This window comes from Pristiophorus japonicus, chromosome 1 (assembly GCF_044704955.1).
Source record: "Pristiophorus japonicus isolate sPriJap1 chromosome 1, sPriJap1.hap1, whole genome shotgun sequence".
In the NCBI taxonomy this organism is placed as follows: domain Eukaryota; kingdom Metazoa; phylum Chordata; class Chondrichthyes; family Pristiophoridae; genus Pristiophorus; species Pristiophorus japonicus.
The window spans coordinates 167,188,967-167,205,933 of record NC_091977.1 but is presented as its reverse complement, the minus strand read 5'-3'; the positions used below and the strand labels follow the sequence as shown (position 1 = coordinate 167,205,933).

General features: G+C 43.2%; 1 protein-coding gene across 6 annotated transcripts in view; it reads right to left on the bottom strand.

The window, feature by feature from the left end:
- LOC139266875 (endoplasmic reticulum aminopeptidase 1-like) overlaps positions 1-16,967 on the bottom strand; it is a 124,711-nt gene that overhangs the window by 38,304 nt on the left and 69,440 nt on the right. For 5 of the 6 annotated variants that reach the window (XM_070884485.1, XM_070884502.1, XM_070884493.1 and 2 more), the window contains 4 exons: positions 12,769-12,900; positions 10,920-11,051; positions 3,636-3,719; positions 790-959 (listed from right to left, as the gene is read on the bottom strand). In XM_070884485.1, coding sequence (XP_070740586.1) covers positions 790-959; positions 3,636-3,719; positions 10,920-11,051; positions 12,769-12,900 — 518 coding nt within the window. The remainder of the gene's footprint in view (positions 1-789; positions 960-3,635; positions 3,720-10,919; positions 11,052-12,768; positions 12,901-16,967) is intronic. The other variant, XM_070884525.1, reaches the window with a different exon arrangement.

Sequence of the window (16,967 nt, the reverse complement as noted above, 5' to 3'; positions counted from 1 at the left end):
GATATATTCTGAAAGGTAGTATTTGCGAGAACTTCACAACTAACTTGGAAGTTATTTTGACAGTATTGTAGCTATTAAAATAGCAGACAGAGGAAAGTCATATCAATGCAAGAATCATCATCTACTAAGTTTTAATTTAATGTGCACTACTATTTCCATCCTTGCGGCTTATCTGGGTGTGGTTGCCAATTTCGTGCTAAACTATGGAAAGTTTTGTGCTGCGGTTTCAAGTCCATTGGGAGCCGAGCCAAGAATGCTCATATTCATTTTACATATGAATTTTTTTTTTAAATGAGTGGAGTGAGAAAACCTTCATTCCATCTGTCTGGATTTGATTCAGGTTCAAGGGCCAAGGTGAAAGGGCGATATGCTAAACTGCATCATCATGCTGAACTCTTGCATTATTATTTGTTATGGTGTTAACATTTGACAATCAAGTTCAGATTTAGCTTCAGGAATATCAAATCTCATGCTGCACAAATCCAAAGAATTCTTGTTTTCACCATGCAATCATCTGTGATTGTATTCAAGTCACAGATAGATAGATTTTTAACCAATAAGGGAATTAAGGGTTACGGGGAGCAGGCGGGTGAGTGGAGCCGAGTCCACGGCCAGATCAGCCATGATCTTATTGAATGGCGGAGCAGGCTCGAGGGGCTAGATGGCCTACTCCTGTTCCTAATTCTTATGTTCTTATGTTATCAGCATGCTTTGGCTGCAAGAGGATAGACGAGAGAAACATTACAGGACAAGAAGCGGGTAAATTTAAAAGAAAAGCAGAAGTATTACCTTGCAGATTCTGAATTTGGATCTTGGAAATTAGAACCTTTTTGATAATACTCCTGTTGCAATAGGACTTGTCTTCCCTTTACTGTAACCGTTACCAGTGGGAATCCCTTCTGAAGCGTCCAGGTGTTCATCATTGTCTTTACATCAAGGACATCTTCCATGAACCACTGCTACAAAATGAAAATAAGAACACCAAATTGTAGTGCTTAACACTGTGTTTACAGCTTGTTACTAAAATTTTCATTTTTCTTGGGTTACTCCTAGTCATACATTGACTCCCAGTCACAACAAATTATGAACTATACTGACATCTTGCACATAAAACAGGTTCATACAGTTCACTTAATTGATTGATAATTGATTATTCAGTCTTTTGCATTAAATTCACACATTTTTGTATTATTTATATTGCTTAATTCAAATTATTTGAAGGCTGTAACTGTCCTTTTTCTGTACCTTTGTACTAGTTTTTTGTTCCTTTTACTGCTTCTTTCAGCAACATCAACCGATATTTCAAATAAACTGCTTTCCAGACTTTATTAACTTTTAGTTTTCCGCTTGCACTGCCATCTCAACTTTGTTATAAAGAATAACATTCCTCAATTGCACGGTACTTTATGAATGGAATAGATATTTTTTTATATTCGGTGAGAACTTCACAATTAACTAGGGAGTTATTTTGAGAGCATTGCCTGATTAAAGGTGGCCAAAGTATGAAATTATCATACAATGAACCTTCAAGGGGTTGCTTCACTAGTTTCACTGAGCATTTGTGCACTGATGCGAGTTTTGGTTGTATTTTGTAACAATTTCATTTTGAAGCTCTTTTTATATCATCATCATCATAGGCAGTCCCTCGAACGAGGATGACTTGTTTTCACGAGTTCACAGGTGTTTCAATGAAGGACTCAATGTTCCAGTCCTGAGCTCCAATTGAGGGTGTGGAAGATGCCGGTGTGTGAATTTTTTTTAACGTGTGGTGACCGTTGCACATCATCCACCACAATGGCTCGACAGAGCTAGGCCTTTAATCCAGTGGCAAGGGTTAACCAGGACGACTGGTGACCTGCTCCGCTGCACGGACCTAGTGCGCGCACACATATCGCAGTGTGGGCTGGCCTGTGCTGTCCCTGGGCCCTCTGCTCTTCTGGGCCCCGTATCCTCATTTGCCGCACCTCCACCACGATCTCGCGCCGCTCCTCTACCAAACATTCGCCTCACCTCCGCCGCTATGGCCCCTAGTTGTTGACCCCTCTGCCAAGGGAAATAGGTCACTTTAAGCAGCATGTACCTGCTTTGTTTATGTTAATTCCAGGGATTTAAAAAGGAAAACAACCCTGACATTTAAAAAAGGAAAAGAAAACTCCCTGAAATGTTGGAAATAAAGACTTGTTGCCACAACGTTCTGACCCAGGGACTGTGCAGGGAGGTCCTGTGTGAAAAGTCACTGGTTTGCCTCTGTGCAAAACTCCCTGCAGTGACTGAAAGGGCAATCTTGGAGCGTGCAGACACTCAGTAGAGTGACAACATGGTTCAGCATGAGACAACTGTAACAAGGCAGATTTCTCATGAATTTGATCCCAGTGGTTGCTGGGAGTACAGAGATATGTTTTGTAAGCATCTATTTTGGGTTTGGTTAGTTGGGTGTCGGGCATGCACAGAAATCCATCAACACCGTACCAAGGTATTGAGAATTTCTGGTTACCTGATATTAAGTGCATGCTCGGTCCCCATAGTGTGAACTCCTGATTGCTATTTAGTGACTCTAATTGGAACACCCGTGTGTGGGGGACAGGTGAGCACAGGACCAGGACTGGCTGTGGTGACACTGCCTCACTGCCGGAGTAAAATACCCTGCCAACACCTACTGGTCAGCTCATGAATAATGGCCATTTAGGAGAGATACTGGAGGGCCAATAGCATGTGCAGAACAGTAAGACATTCCCCCCAGAAGAGGAGTAGGCAACAAAATTGGGAGAACTAATAATTTAAAAAAAAATATGAGTTAAACTTAAATTAGATTTTGATCGAAGATGTAGCGAATAAACACAGTTTCCTCAAAAATTCACATTGGGGGCGACTAGTTTTGATTACTCTGGGAGAAGAGAAGAAATTGCAGTGTTTTCTCAACCACAGTTCACTCCCAGCGCATAACAAGCAATACATGGGGAGTGCTATCAAAATATGCTGATCTTGAATTATTAGCAGGTTGTTTCTGTATTAATTGTATTATGATGTCCCTATTAAAGAAGCAATGTCTATAACAGTGTTCCCATTAACAGGCACCATGTGCACCAGGGTGTTCTCCATTAGCATATGACAATTTATAAATTACAAATTTGATCACCTTATCTGAATCAACATACTGAATGTTTCTAACACTTGGATGATTGAGACAACCTAAATTATAAGAACCAATAACACATCAAAGTTAGCAGTCATATTTAGTCAAAAGTTACCAGATTCCATCAAAGAGGTATTTCCTTGTCATGTTTTTATTCAATGGTAAAAAGGATAAAACAATCTAGATATTTGCGGTAGTGGGTAGGCTTTCATCTCAGAAAAATATATACTATATGCTAAGAAATTGGAGAAAACCAATTGATTTAAATATTGTGAGGCTCAATATTGAGATGCAAGAAATATACACTGAAAACTATATTAGAATATGCACTGAATTTCACTTTAAAAAATTTAAATTGTCAAATGTATCTTACTGTCAGCCATAAAAATCAGACTTTTCAACAACCAATTATATTTCAAAACTTCAACTTAAATTACTTTCCGAATGAACATGATCAAGTAAATAACACGATCAATTTGGATTTTTGTAAATGATATCTTACTGAACCAGGAGGTAGCTTTGGATTGTTTGAGCAAAATTGTTGCTCATTCAGTCTGCTTCCATGTGTATCATCTGACGGACAAATCTAACAAAAGAAAATGCAGGATTTACTTTTAGTCAATTGCTTCAATGTGGAATTACTTAAATGATAAGAAAATTAAATAATCTTAAATATAACATTGCCCTCATGTTTCAATCCTTGTAAAACAGGCAAAGCTCTGCTGCCTGTATCCCAACTTGTACTCGCACCAAGTCCCGTTTACCCCTCCCACTGTGTTTGCTGACCCACATCGGCTCTTGCTCCACCAACCCCTCAATCTTATTATCATCCTCATGTTTAAATCCCAGCTTGGCCTCACCTGTCCCTTTCTCTATAACCTCCTCCAGCCCAACAACCCTCTGAGAACTCTACGTTCCTCAAACTCTGACCTCTTGTGCATCCTCCCACTTACTTCAGCACACCATTGGTGGCCGTGCCTTCAGCCATCTAGGCCCTAAATGGAAAGGTGTTCCCTCCGTAAATCTTTCTGCCTCTCTACCTCCCTCTCCTGCTTTAAGATATTGCTTAAAACTTACCTCTTTGACCAAGCTTTTAGTTACCTGCCCTATTCACTCCTTCCTCCATAGACCAAGAACAATCTTTCTATGTTGGACTCTATTCCATTTAATCTCCTGAGGGGCAGTTCTGCAAAAATACTCAGTGATCCACAAATAATCAAGCAAAAGTCCAAAAATATTCATTCATGTTACCGTGACACTCCCCTCTTGACTGTTATTCACAGAGCCAATTATCAGATATTTATCCAGCTCCAGTTTGAAAAAGTTAATAAACATAGCCTCAACTGTTTTAACTGAGAGGCTGTTCCAATAATCCTCTACTGTAGGAAGAAAGTTTCCTCCAAAGTCTCATCTCACTCAAGGCTGGTTAATTTTAAGCTTGTGTCCTCCAGTCCTGTGTTCATACTCTAGCCCACTGCGGTACTGTAACTGAAAGACCTGTAGATATCCAAAATGGATTCACACTAGCTAAAGTTAAGTGTTATAATTCCAAGTAGCGTTATAATTCCTAGCAAAAATCAAGTGATTTTTACAGATCTTTTAAAAGTAAGTGATTAACCAAATTGATCCTTCGCAAGGCAAGGCTTCTTGGACAAAATAAAATGGCGCCGGGTACCTTCCCTTTAAATTTAGCCCCGCGAGTGAACTGCGGCCCGGTTCACAACCCGGGTGGCTAGCACTGACATCGCCTGCGGCAGCATCACAGGGCATTGTCCAATTTCCACCATAGGGCGGAAACGGCTCACTGCACACGGCGATGACGTCATCGCCAGAGGTGCAGCGGCTGGGGCATTACCGGCGGGAGCGGGGCGCTACCGGTTTTGTGCCTCCGATAACTCGCAAAATTTCACGGAAGCTGGAAGACGGAACAGTCAATCAACTCTGGGTCAGTTCCTATGGACTGGAGGGTAGCTAATGTAACACCACTTTTTAAAAAGGGAGGGAGAGGGAAAGCGGGTAATTATAGACCGGTTAGCCTGACATCAGTGGTGCGGAAAATGTTGGAATCAATTATTAAGGATGAAATAGCAGAGCATTTGGAAAGCAGTGACAGGATCGGTCCAAGTCAGCATGGATTTATGAAAGGGAAATCATGCTTGACGCATCTTCTAGAATTTTTTGAGGATGTAACGAGTAGAGTGGACAAGGGAGAACCAGTGGATGTGGTGTATTTGGACTTTCAAAAGGCTTTTGACAAGGTCCCACACAAGAGATTAGTGTGCAAAATCAAAGCACATGGTATTGGGGACAATATACTGATGTGGATAGAGAACTGGTTGGCAGATAGGAAGCAGAGAGTCGGGACAAACGGGTCCTTTTCAGAATGGCAGGCAGTGACTAGTGGAGTGCCGCATTGCTCAGTGCTGGGACCCCAGCTCTTTACAATATACATCAATGATTTAGATGAAGCAATTGAGTGTAATATCTCCAAGTTTGCAGATGACACTAAACTGGGTGGCGGTGTGAGCTGTGAGGGGGACGCTAGGAGGCTGCAGGGTGATTTGGACAGGTTAGGTGAGCGGGCAAATGCATGGCAGATGCAGTATAATGTGGATAAATGTGAGGTTATCCACTTTGGGGGCAAAAACACAAAGACAGAATATTATCTGAATGGTGGCAGATTAGGAAAAGGGGAGGTGCAACGAGACCTGGCTATCATGGTTCATCAGTCATTGAAAGTTGGCATACAGGTACAGCAGGCGGTGAAGAAGACAAATGGTATGTTGGCCTTCATAGCTAGGGGATTTGAGTATAGGAACAGGGAGGTCTTATTGCAGCTGTACAGGGCCTTGGTGAGGCCTCACCTGGAATATTGTGTTCAGTTTTGGTCTCCTAATCTGAGGAAGAACGTTCTTGCTATTGAGGGAGTGCAGCAAAGGTTCACCAGACTGATTCCCGGAATGGCTGGACTGACATATGAGGAGAGACTGGATCAACTGGACCTTTATACATTGGAGTTTAGAAGGATGAGAGGGGATCTCATAGAAACATTTAAGATTCTGACGGGACGGGACAGGTTAGATGTGGGAAGAATGTTCCCGATGTTGGGGAAGTCCAGAACCAGGGGACACAGTCTTAGGATAAGGGGTAGGCCATTTAGGACTGAGATGAGGAGAAATTTCTTCACTCAGAGAGTTGTTTGTTAACCTGTGGAATTCCCTGCCGCAGAGAGTTGTTGATGCCAGGTCATTGGAAATATTCAAAGGGGAGTTAGATATGGCCCTTACGGCTTAGGGGATCAAGGGGTATGGAGAGAAAGCAGGAAAGGGGTATTGAGGGAATGATCAGCCATGATCTTATTAAATGGTGGTGCAGGCTCAAAGGGCCGAATGGCCTACTCATGCACTTATTTTCTATGTTCCCCTCCCCGTCCCAGCCGAAAACACATTTGTGTCCCGTTAGCACCCCTCCCACCCCAAGACGCTAACGGGAGGCATGCAGCAGGCCAATTTTGCCCCGTAAAATCAGAGAGGCTATGTGAAGGCTAATAAGGGAAACAAAAACATTCCCATGACGCAAAGAGAGGGGGCGGGTCTCTTCTGTAATTGGGATCCAGGTACCTTTCTCGAGCAGAATTGAGAAAGTTTTACTCTGTATCTAGCTGTGGTTTACTTGATGTAGGGAGCGTTAATGTTACTTTAACACTGAGAATTCAGCTTTTCTTTCATCTATATTGATATCTCTTACTTGGATAAACATAAAAATACATTTAAAATAGATCAACTTGCTCACTATTGCCAGCACATCAAGTTGTAATTTGTGTTCTTCCTATCCAGAAGAGAGCAAGCAGAGAATCTAACTGGTTCCCCACAGAGAGGGAGAAAAAAATCAGACGGCAAGTCATCCCAGTGTCAGCTGTGGCTCAGTTGGTAACACTCTCACCTCTGACTCAGAAGGTTGTGGGTTCAAATCCCACTCCAGAGACTTCAGCACAAAAATCTACGCAGACACTCCAGTGCAGTACTGTCGGAGGTGCCATCTTTCAGATGAGATGTTAAATGGAGGTCCCCTCTGCTCTCTCAGGTGGACATAAAGGATTCCATGGCATTATTTTGAAGAGCAGGGGAGCTATCCATGATGTCCTGGCCAATATTTATCCCTCAATCGACATAATTAAAAACAGATTATCACATTGCTGTTTGTGGGAGCTTGCTGTGCGCAAATTGGCTGCTACATTACAACAGTGAGTACACTTCAAAAGTACTTCACTGGGACATAGAAATATAGAAGATAGGTGCAGGAGTTGGACATTCGGTCCTTCGAGCTTACACCACCATTCAATATGATCATGGCTGATCATGCACTTCAGTACCCCATTCCTGCTTTCTCTCCATACCCCTTGATCCCTTTAGCCGTAAGGACCACATCTAACTCCCTTTTAAATATATCCAACGAACTGGCCTCAACAACTTTCTGTGGTAGAGAATTTCACATGCTCACAACTCTCTGAGTGAAGAAGTTTCTCCTCATCTCGGCCCTAAATGGCTTACACTTTTATCCTTAGACTGTGACCCCTGGTTCTGGACTTCGCCAACATCGGGAACATTCTTCCTGCACCTAACCTGTCCAATCCTGTCAGAATTTTAGATGTTTCTATGAGATTCCCTCTCATTCTTCTAAATTCCATTGAATATAAGCCTAGTTGATCCAATTTTTCTTCAAATGTCAGTCCTGTCATCCCGGGAATCAGCCTGGTGAACTTTCGCTGCACTCCAACAATAGCAAGAATGTCTTTCCTGAGATTAGGAAACCAAAACTGTATACAATATTCAAGGCCCTGTGCAACTGTAGTAAGACCTCCCTGCTCCTTTACTCAAATCCTCTCGCTATGAAGGCCAACATGCCATTTGCCTTCTTCACCGCCTGCTGTATCTGTATGCCAACTTTCAATGACTGATGTATCATGACACTCAGGTCTCGTTGCACCTCCCCCTTTACTAATCTGTCACTATTCAGATAATAATCTGCCTTCCTGTTTTTAACCACCAAAGTGGATAACCTCACATTTATCTACATTATACTGCATCTGCCATGTATTTGCCCACTCACCTAACCTATCCAAGTCCCCCTGCAGTCTCTTAGCATCCTCCTCACAGCTCACACTGCCACCCAGCTTAGTGTCATCTGTAAACTTGGAGATATTACATTCAATTCCTTTGTCTAAATCATTAATGTATATTTTAAATAGCTGGGGTCCCAGCAGTGAACCTTGCGGTACCCCAATAGTCACTGCCTGCCATTCTGAAAAGGACCGTTTATTCCTACTCTTTGCTTCCTGTCTGCCAACCAGTTCTCTATCCATGTCAGTACATTATCCCCAATACCATGTGCCTTAATTTTGCACACTAATCTCTTGTGTGGGACCTTGTCAAAAGTCTTTTGAAAGTCTAAATACATCACATCCACTGGCACCCCCTTGTCCACTCTACTAGTTACATCCTCAAAAAATTCAAGAAGATTTGTCAAACATGATTTCCCTTTCATAAATCCATGCTGACTTTGAACGATCCTGTCACGGTTTTCCAAATGCACTGCTATTACATCTTTAATAATTGATTCCAACATTTTCCCCACCACCAATGTCAGGCTGACTGGTCTATAATTCCGTGTTTTCTCTCTCCTTCCTTTTTTAAAAAAGTGGGGTTACATTAGCTACCCTCCAGTCCATAGGAATTGATCCAGAGTCTATAGAATGTTTGAAAATGACTACCAATGCATCCACTATTTCTAGGGCCACTTCCTCAAGTACTCTGGGTTCAGGTTATCAGGCCCTGGGGATTTATCGGCCTTCAATCCCATCAATTTTCCTAACACAATTTGCTGACTAATAAGGGTTTCCTTTAGTTCCTCCTTCTCGCTAGATCCTCGGTCCCCTAGTATTTCCGGAAGGTTATTTGTGTCTCCCTTAGTGAAGACAGAACCAAAGTATTTGTTCAATTGGTCTGCCATTTCTTTGTTCCCCATTATAAATTCACCTGATTCTGTCTGTAAGGGACCCACATTTGTCTTCACTAATCTTTTTCTCTTCACATATCTATAGAAGCTTTTGCAGTCAGTTTTTATGTTCCCTGCAAGCTTACTCTCATACTTTATTTTCCCCCTCCTAATTAAACCCTTTATCCTCCTCTGCTGAATTCTAAATTTCGTCTAGTCCTCAGGTTTGTTGCTTTTTTTGGCCAATTTATATGCCTCTTCCGTGGATTTAACACTATCCTTAATTTCGCTTGTAAACCACGGTTGAGCCACCTTCCCCATTTTATTTTTACACCAGACAGGGATGTACAATTGTTGAAGTTCATCCATATGATCTTTAAATGTTTGCCATTGCTTGTCCACCGTCAATCTTTTAAGTATAATTCGCCAGTCTATCTTAGCCAATTCACATCTCATATCATCGAAGTTATCTTTCTTTAAGTTCAGGACTCTAGTCTCTGAATTAACTGTGTCATGCTCCATCTTAATGAAGAATTCTACCATATTATGGTCACTCTTCCCCAAGGGGCCTTGCACAAGAAGACTGCTAATTAATCCTCTCTCATTACACAACACCCAGTATAGGATGGCCAGCTCTCTAGTTGGTTCCTCGACATATTGGTCTAGAAAACCATCCCTTATACACGTCAGGAAATCCTCCTCCACTGTATTGCTACCAGTTTGGTTAGCCCAATCGAAATGGAGATTAAAGTCACCCATGATAACTGCTGTACCTTTATTGCACGCATATATAATTTCCTGTTTGATGCCATCCCCAACCTCACTACCACTGTTTGGTGGTCAGTACACAACTCCCACTAGCGTTTTCTGCCCTTTGGTGTTCTGCAGCTCTACTCATACAGATTCCACATCATCCAAGCTAATGTCCTTCCTTACTATTGCATTAATCTCCTCTTTAAGCAGCAACGCTACCCCACCTCCTTTTCCTTTTTGTCTATCTTTCCTGAATATTGAATACCCTTGGATGTTGAGTTCCCAGCCTTGGTCACCCTGGAGCCATGTCTCTGTAATCCCAATTACATCATATCCGTTAATCGCTATCTGCACAGTTAATTCATCCACCTTATTCTGACCCCATTTTACTTCCCTCTGTCTCTCTGCATAGGTTCCCAAGCCCCTGCCCTACTAGTTTAAATCCTCCCCAACAGCACTAGCAAACACTCCCTCTAGCACATTGTTTCTGGTCCTGCCCAGGTGCAGACTGTCCAGTTTGTACTGGTCCCACCTCCCCCAGAACCGGTTCCAATGTCCCAGGAACTTGAATCCCTCCCACTTGCACCATTCCTCAAGCCACAAATTCATCTTAACTATCCTGCTATTTCTACTCTGACGAGCACGTGGCACTGGTAGCTATACTACATTTGAGGTCCTACTTTTTAATTTAACTCCTAGCTCCATTAGGTTGATATATAAATGCAAGTTTTTCTTTCTTTCATGATTGTGTCATGCAACTAATAGTACTAGTTACATTGCAGGCACACAGCAGGCCACTTAATGAAGGAACACTGAGTAGTATAATAAATAAATTATTTTTAGAAATAAAATAGTTACTATCCTTGATCCATGAAGAAAAATGGTGTACAGGAATAATTATGAATGCAAATGCCTCAATAATTTTACTCAGAGATTGCAAAGCTAGAGAACAGGACCAAACTATAGTTTGTGGGGATAATCACCCTACATTAGCAACATTAACAAAAATGTTTTTACGTATGGAAACACTTGAGCTTACATTAGTCAGACTGTTCCACAAATCCTCATTTTTTGCATTTGCATAGCTATGGCGTCGTAAGTAGCGAATAATGCCAGCTTTAAAAACATCTTCCGTCAGGTAGTCCATCAGCATGTTCAGAATGCAAGCTCCCTGCAATTCAAACATTATACACTTAGGGTCTGAACTTGATATAAGCTAAGGCCCGCCCAAGTGCCGCCCAAAGGACCGCTGAGAGACCTGGCGGTACTTTAGCAGGGAGATTCCTCCAAAAGATCTGCAAAGACTGAGCGGGAGCTCCCAATCTCAGCAGCAGAATCAGACCCAGGGAAGGGGGGTGGAAACACATCAAAATTAAAATCTCCACAGAAAAAAAAAATCACTGGAAAACATTCAGGGGACCCCATCCAGATGAATCGCTGCAAAAACAATAAATTAAATAAGTTTTTTTGCAGGTCTTCATACTTACTGTTGGGTTTAGAGATTGAGGTTAGACCTGCCTCCATGCAGCGGTCCTTCCCCCTGCTGCCGCCAACTCCTGCCCGGAGGAACCTGCCAGCTCGGCAGTTACCTCCAATTCCATTCAATCTCATTTTTGCTAATAATCTCTTGTGCAGAACCTTATCAAATGCCCCTGGAGATCCATATGGACAATATCCATAGATCCTCCTCTATCCACCATGCTTGTGATCTTCTCAAAAAATGCAACTAGATTAGTCAGACATGACCTATCCTTCACAAATCCACGCCGATTTCCTTTGACCAGCTCAGACATGTCCAAGTGCTGATCACTCTGTCGCTCATGTTAGGTTTCAGTAACTTCTCCACAACTGATGTTAAACGGATAGTTACCTGGTTTCTCCCTACCTCCCTTAAACAATGCAGTGACTTTTCCAATCTAAAAGGCACATTTTCTGAATCAAGGGAACTTTGGAAAATGACTAACACATCTACAGTTGCCTCATGGATTATTTTAAATACTCTGGGGTGGAATCCATTAGGAGTTTTGTTTATCTTAACTCCATTATTTTCTCCATTATCATTTTAAAACTTATATTAAATCTGCTAAATTCCTCCCCAATTATCACTCAATATCACATGAATCTTTTAGCAAGTCATTCATCCTCAAATCAATGTGATAGGCTGCTAATCTTCCACTACATTACAAAAAATCAAGTAATGAGTTACACAATGACTTTATTTCTATCTCTCTGTTGCAACTTGTTTTAGCACCATCGGAACAGGCCGGGGAGTGGAAGGAACCATGTAGTGGCCTGGCCCAGCAGTCTATGCGGCCCCCGGGCACCATCGGAGCAGGCCGGGGAGCGGAAGGAACCGTGTGGTGGCCTGGTCCAGCAGTCTGCACGGCCCCCGGCCCCCGAGCACCATCGGAGCAGGCCGGGGAGCGGAAAGAGCCGCATGGTGGCCTGGCCCAGCAGTCTATGTGGCCCCCGGGCACCATCGGAGCAGGCCGGGGAGCAGAAGGAACCGCGTAGTGGCCTGGTCCAGCAGTTTGCACGGCCCCCGGCCCCCGAGCACCATCGGAGCAGGCCGGGGAACAGAAGGAGCAGCGGAAGGACCAGCCCACACTGCGATATGTGTGCGCACTAGGTCCGTGCAGCAGAGCTGGTCTCCAGCCGTCTTGGTTAACTCTTGCTGCTGGACCAAGACCTAGCTCTGTCAAGCCCGTGTGGTGGCAGGTGTGCAATGGTCACCACACGTTAAAAAAATCCACGCACAGGCATCTTCCACCCTTCAACATATAATTCGGGACCTGGAATATTAGGTCTACATTGAAACGCCCGTGAACTTTTTGACGTGGAAGCAAATCATCCTCGATTTGATGATGTTTTAAAGAAATTCTATTTACCTTGTCATAGGAGACATCATCAAACATTTCCTGGATCTGTGCAGGGTTTTCCACTGGAGTCGATACTGGATGTGAAGAATTGAAGGCATCTACTTCCATTGCACTGAAACATTTGTGCAGGAAGAATTCTTCCTGTGAGAAACAAAATAATTTAGATTTTAGTTACTGTATGTCATATTCACACTTTACACACATAACTCTTTCCAATACTGTACAGCTGGCGATGGGTAATCTATTATTTAAACAAAGCTGATTATTAGTGTGTTAATGGTCAGTGCCACAGAGCTGGGACAGATTTAGGTTTGGATTGTGCTTAGTGCCTTTCTCAGGCATGGAGCAGAATCTTTGGTATTCCCTGATAGGAAGAAATAAAATCAGTGGGGAAAGCAATGCCTGGCTGGTCCCTTGTGCTTTCTTGCAGTCAGTTGCAGGAATCAGTGGCAGAAACATGGGAGTTGGCCATGCATCCATCCTCTGGCCTATAGAGGCATCAAGCCAGGAAGATGAAGAGGAGGCCATGACAAAAAAGTTGTATTTTTGTCCATCTAATTTAGATCTTATAGATTTCTTAACTTGATACAATGTTGCAAGTTTTGGTATTTACAGGATTCAGAAGAAACATAGAAAATAGATGCAGGAGTAGGTCATTCGGCCTTTCAAGCCTGCACCACCATTCAATAAGATCATGGCTGATCATTCCCTCAGTACCCCTTTTCCTGCTTTCTCTCCATACCCCTTGATCCCTTTAGCCATAAGGACGATATTTAACTCCCTCTTGAATATATCCAATGAACTGGCATCAACAACTCTCTGTGGCAGGGAATTCCACAGGTTAACAAACAACTCTGACTGAAGAAATTTCTCCTCATCTCAGTCCTAAATGACCTACCCCTTATCCTAAGACTGTGTCCACCTGGTTTTGGACTTCCCCAACATCGGGAACATTCTTCCCACATCTAACTTGTCAAGTCCCATCAGAATCTTATATGTTTCTATGAGATCCCCCCTCATCCTTCTAAACTCTAGTGTATAAAGGCCCAGTTGATCCAGTCTCTCCTCATATGTCAGTCCAGCCATCCCGGGAATCAGTCTGGTGAACCTTCGCTGCACTCCCTCAATAGCAAGAACGTCCTTCCTCAGATTAAGAGACCGAAACTAACACAATATTCCAGGTGAGGCCTCACCAAGGCCCTGTACAGCTGCAGTAAGACCTCCCTGCACCTATACTCAAATCCCCTAGCTATGAAGACCAACATACCATTTGTCTTCTTCACCGCCTGCTGTACCTGCATGCCAACTTTCAATGACTGATGGACTATGGCACCCAGGTCTTGTTGCACCTCCCCTTTTCCTAATCTGCCGCCATTCAGATAATATTCCACCTTCGTGTTTTTGTCCCCAAAGTGGATAACCTCACATTTATCCACATTATACTGCATCTGCCATGCATTTGCCTACTCACCTAACCTGTCCGAGTCACCCTGCAGCCTCTTAGCGTCCTCCTCACAGCTCACACCGCCACCCAGTTTAGTGTCATCTGCAAACTTGGAGATATTACACTCAATTCCTTCACCTAAATCATTAATGTATATTGTAAAGAGCTGGGATCCCAGCACTGAGCCCTGCGGCACTCCATTAGTCACTACCTGCCATTCTGAAAAGGACCCGTTTATCCTGACTCTCTGCTTCCTGTCTGCCAACCAGTTCTCTATCCACATCAGTATTTTACCCCCAATACCATGTGCTTTGATTTTGCACACCAATCTCTTGTGTGGGACCTTGTCAAAAGCCTTTTGAAAGTCCAAATACACCACATCCACTGGTTCTCCCTTGTCCACTCAACTAGTTACATCCTCAAGAAGAATTTAAGCTGAAATAATGATGATTTACTGGTTCAGTTTATGTATGGTTGACGGCGCTTTTTAAAATCTGAGTGGTCAGTTATTCAAAATTCGGGATGGTCCGATAACCTTTTTCTGGGATATGTGAAGAATTGTTATGTTTGAATCTGAAGTCAATTTGAAAATCTAAAGCCAGTTCACTGATTGCAGGCTCTGGGGCAGGAGGAAGTCCATAGCGCAGCCTGTGGAGGAGCGTGAATGACAGACCGCAACTTCAAGATTTCCATGTTAGGCTGCGCATGCGCTAAATCCTGAAGTTGCGGTCAGTTTCAAAGGCGAAATGACGGTGAATGCTGCCAGTTCAGGACTGCAAGTTCCAGGCCAATGAGGAGCATAGTAACAGACTTCAGGAGGACATAGACACTAGTGAAATGGGCAGACTCATGGCAAATTAAATTTAATATAGAGAACTGTGAAGTGATACATTTTGGAAGAATTAGGAGAGGCAATATAAACTAAATGATACAATTTTAAAGGGCGTGCAGGAATAGAGAGACTTAGGGGTGTATGTACACAAATGCTTGAAAGTGTGAGGACCAGTTGAGAAGGCTGTTAAAACACCATATGGGATCCTTGGCCTTATTAATAAAGGCATAGAGTAAAAAAACCTTTATAAAACACTGGTTAGGTTTCAGCTGGAGTATTGTGTTCAGTTCTGGGCAAGTGGAGAGACTGAAGAAACTGTGGTTTTGTTCACCATAGAGCAGAGAAGGTTAAGAGGAGATTTGATAGAGGTGTTCAAAATCATGAATGGTTTTGATAAGGAGAAATTGTTTCTACTGGCAAAAGGATTGATAACCAGAGAACACAGGTTTAAGGCGAATGGCAAAAGAATCAGAAGTGACATGAGAGAAAAAAAATTTTACACAGCGAGTTGTTGTGATCTGGAATGCACTGCCTGAAAGGGTGGTGGAAGCAGATTCAATAGTAACTTTCAAAAGGAATTGGATATATACACGAAGGGGAACAAATTACAGGCCTATGGGAAAAGGGCGGGGGAGTAGGACTAATTGGATAGCTCTTACTAAAGAGCCAACACAGGCACAATGGGATGAATGGCTCCTTCTGTGCTGTATCATTTTATGGTTCTACAATATAATTATTTACAAAAGGTTAGCTTAGCATTTAACATTGCAATTCTTTTATAAAGTGCAAAGATTTATAGGATTATATAACTGCATTGTATGAATGTTATTTTTTATTCACCTTTTGTTAAATATATTTGCTTAATAGTTTTAAACTTAAAACAATGTCCAAAGGCATGATATTCATGCACTGAAGACAAGAGAGATCCTATGAAGGTATGGATAATTCCAGTAGTTAAAAATACCTAATGGAAAGGTTCTTCTGTTTATTATGCTCGATCACTCATTCATTCATTCATTCATAGGCAGTCCCTCGGAATCGAGGAAGACTTGCTTCCACTCTTAAAATGAGTCCTTAGGTGGCTGAACAGTCCAATACAAGAACCACAGTCCCTGTCACAGGTGGGACAGATAGCCGTTGAGGGCAAGGGAGGGTGGGACAGGTTTGCCGCACGCTCTTTCCACTGCCTGCGCTTGATTTCTGCATGCTCTCGATAACGAGACTCGAGGTGCTCAGCGTCCTCCCGGATTAATTTCCTCCACTGAGGGTGGTCTTTGGCCAGGAACTCCCAGGTGTCAGTGGGGATGTTGCACTTTATCAGGGAGGCTTTGAGGGTGTCCTTGTAATGTTTCTTCTGCCCACCTTTGGCTCGTTTGCTGTGAAGGAGTTCTGAGTGAAGTGCTTGCTTTGGAAGTCTCGTGTCTGGCATGCGAACAATATGGTCTGCCCAGCAGAGCTGATCAAGTGTGGTCAGTGCTTCGATGCTGGGGATGTTGGCCTGGTCGAGGACGTTAATCTTGGTGCGCCTGTCCTCCAAGGGGATTTGTAGGATCTTGCGGAGACATCGTTGGTGGTATTTCTCCAGCAACTTGAGGTGTCTACTGTACATGGTCCATGTTTCTGAGCCATACAGGAGGGCGGGTATTACTACAGCCCTGTAGACCATGAGCTTGGTGGCAGTTTTGAGGGCCTGGTCTTCAAACACTCTTTTCCTCAGGCGGCCAAAGGCTGCCCTGGCAGCGATGTTGGGTCTCATCATCAATGCCTGCTCTTGTTGATGGGAGGCTCCCGAGATAGGCGAAGTGGTCCATGTTGTCTAGGGCCTCGCCATGGATCTTGATGACTGGGGGGGGGGGGGGGGGGGGGGGCAGTGCTGTGCGGTGAGGACAGGCTGGTGGAGGACCTTTGACTAACGGATGTTTAGCGTAAGGC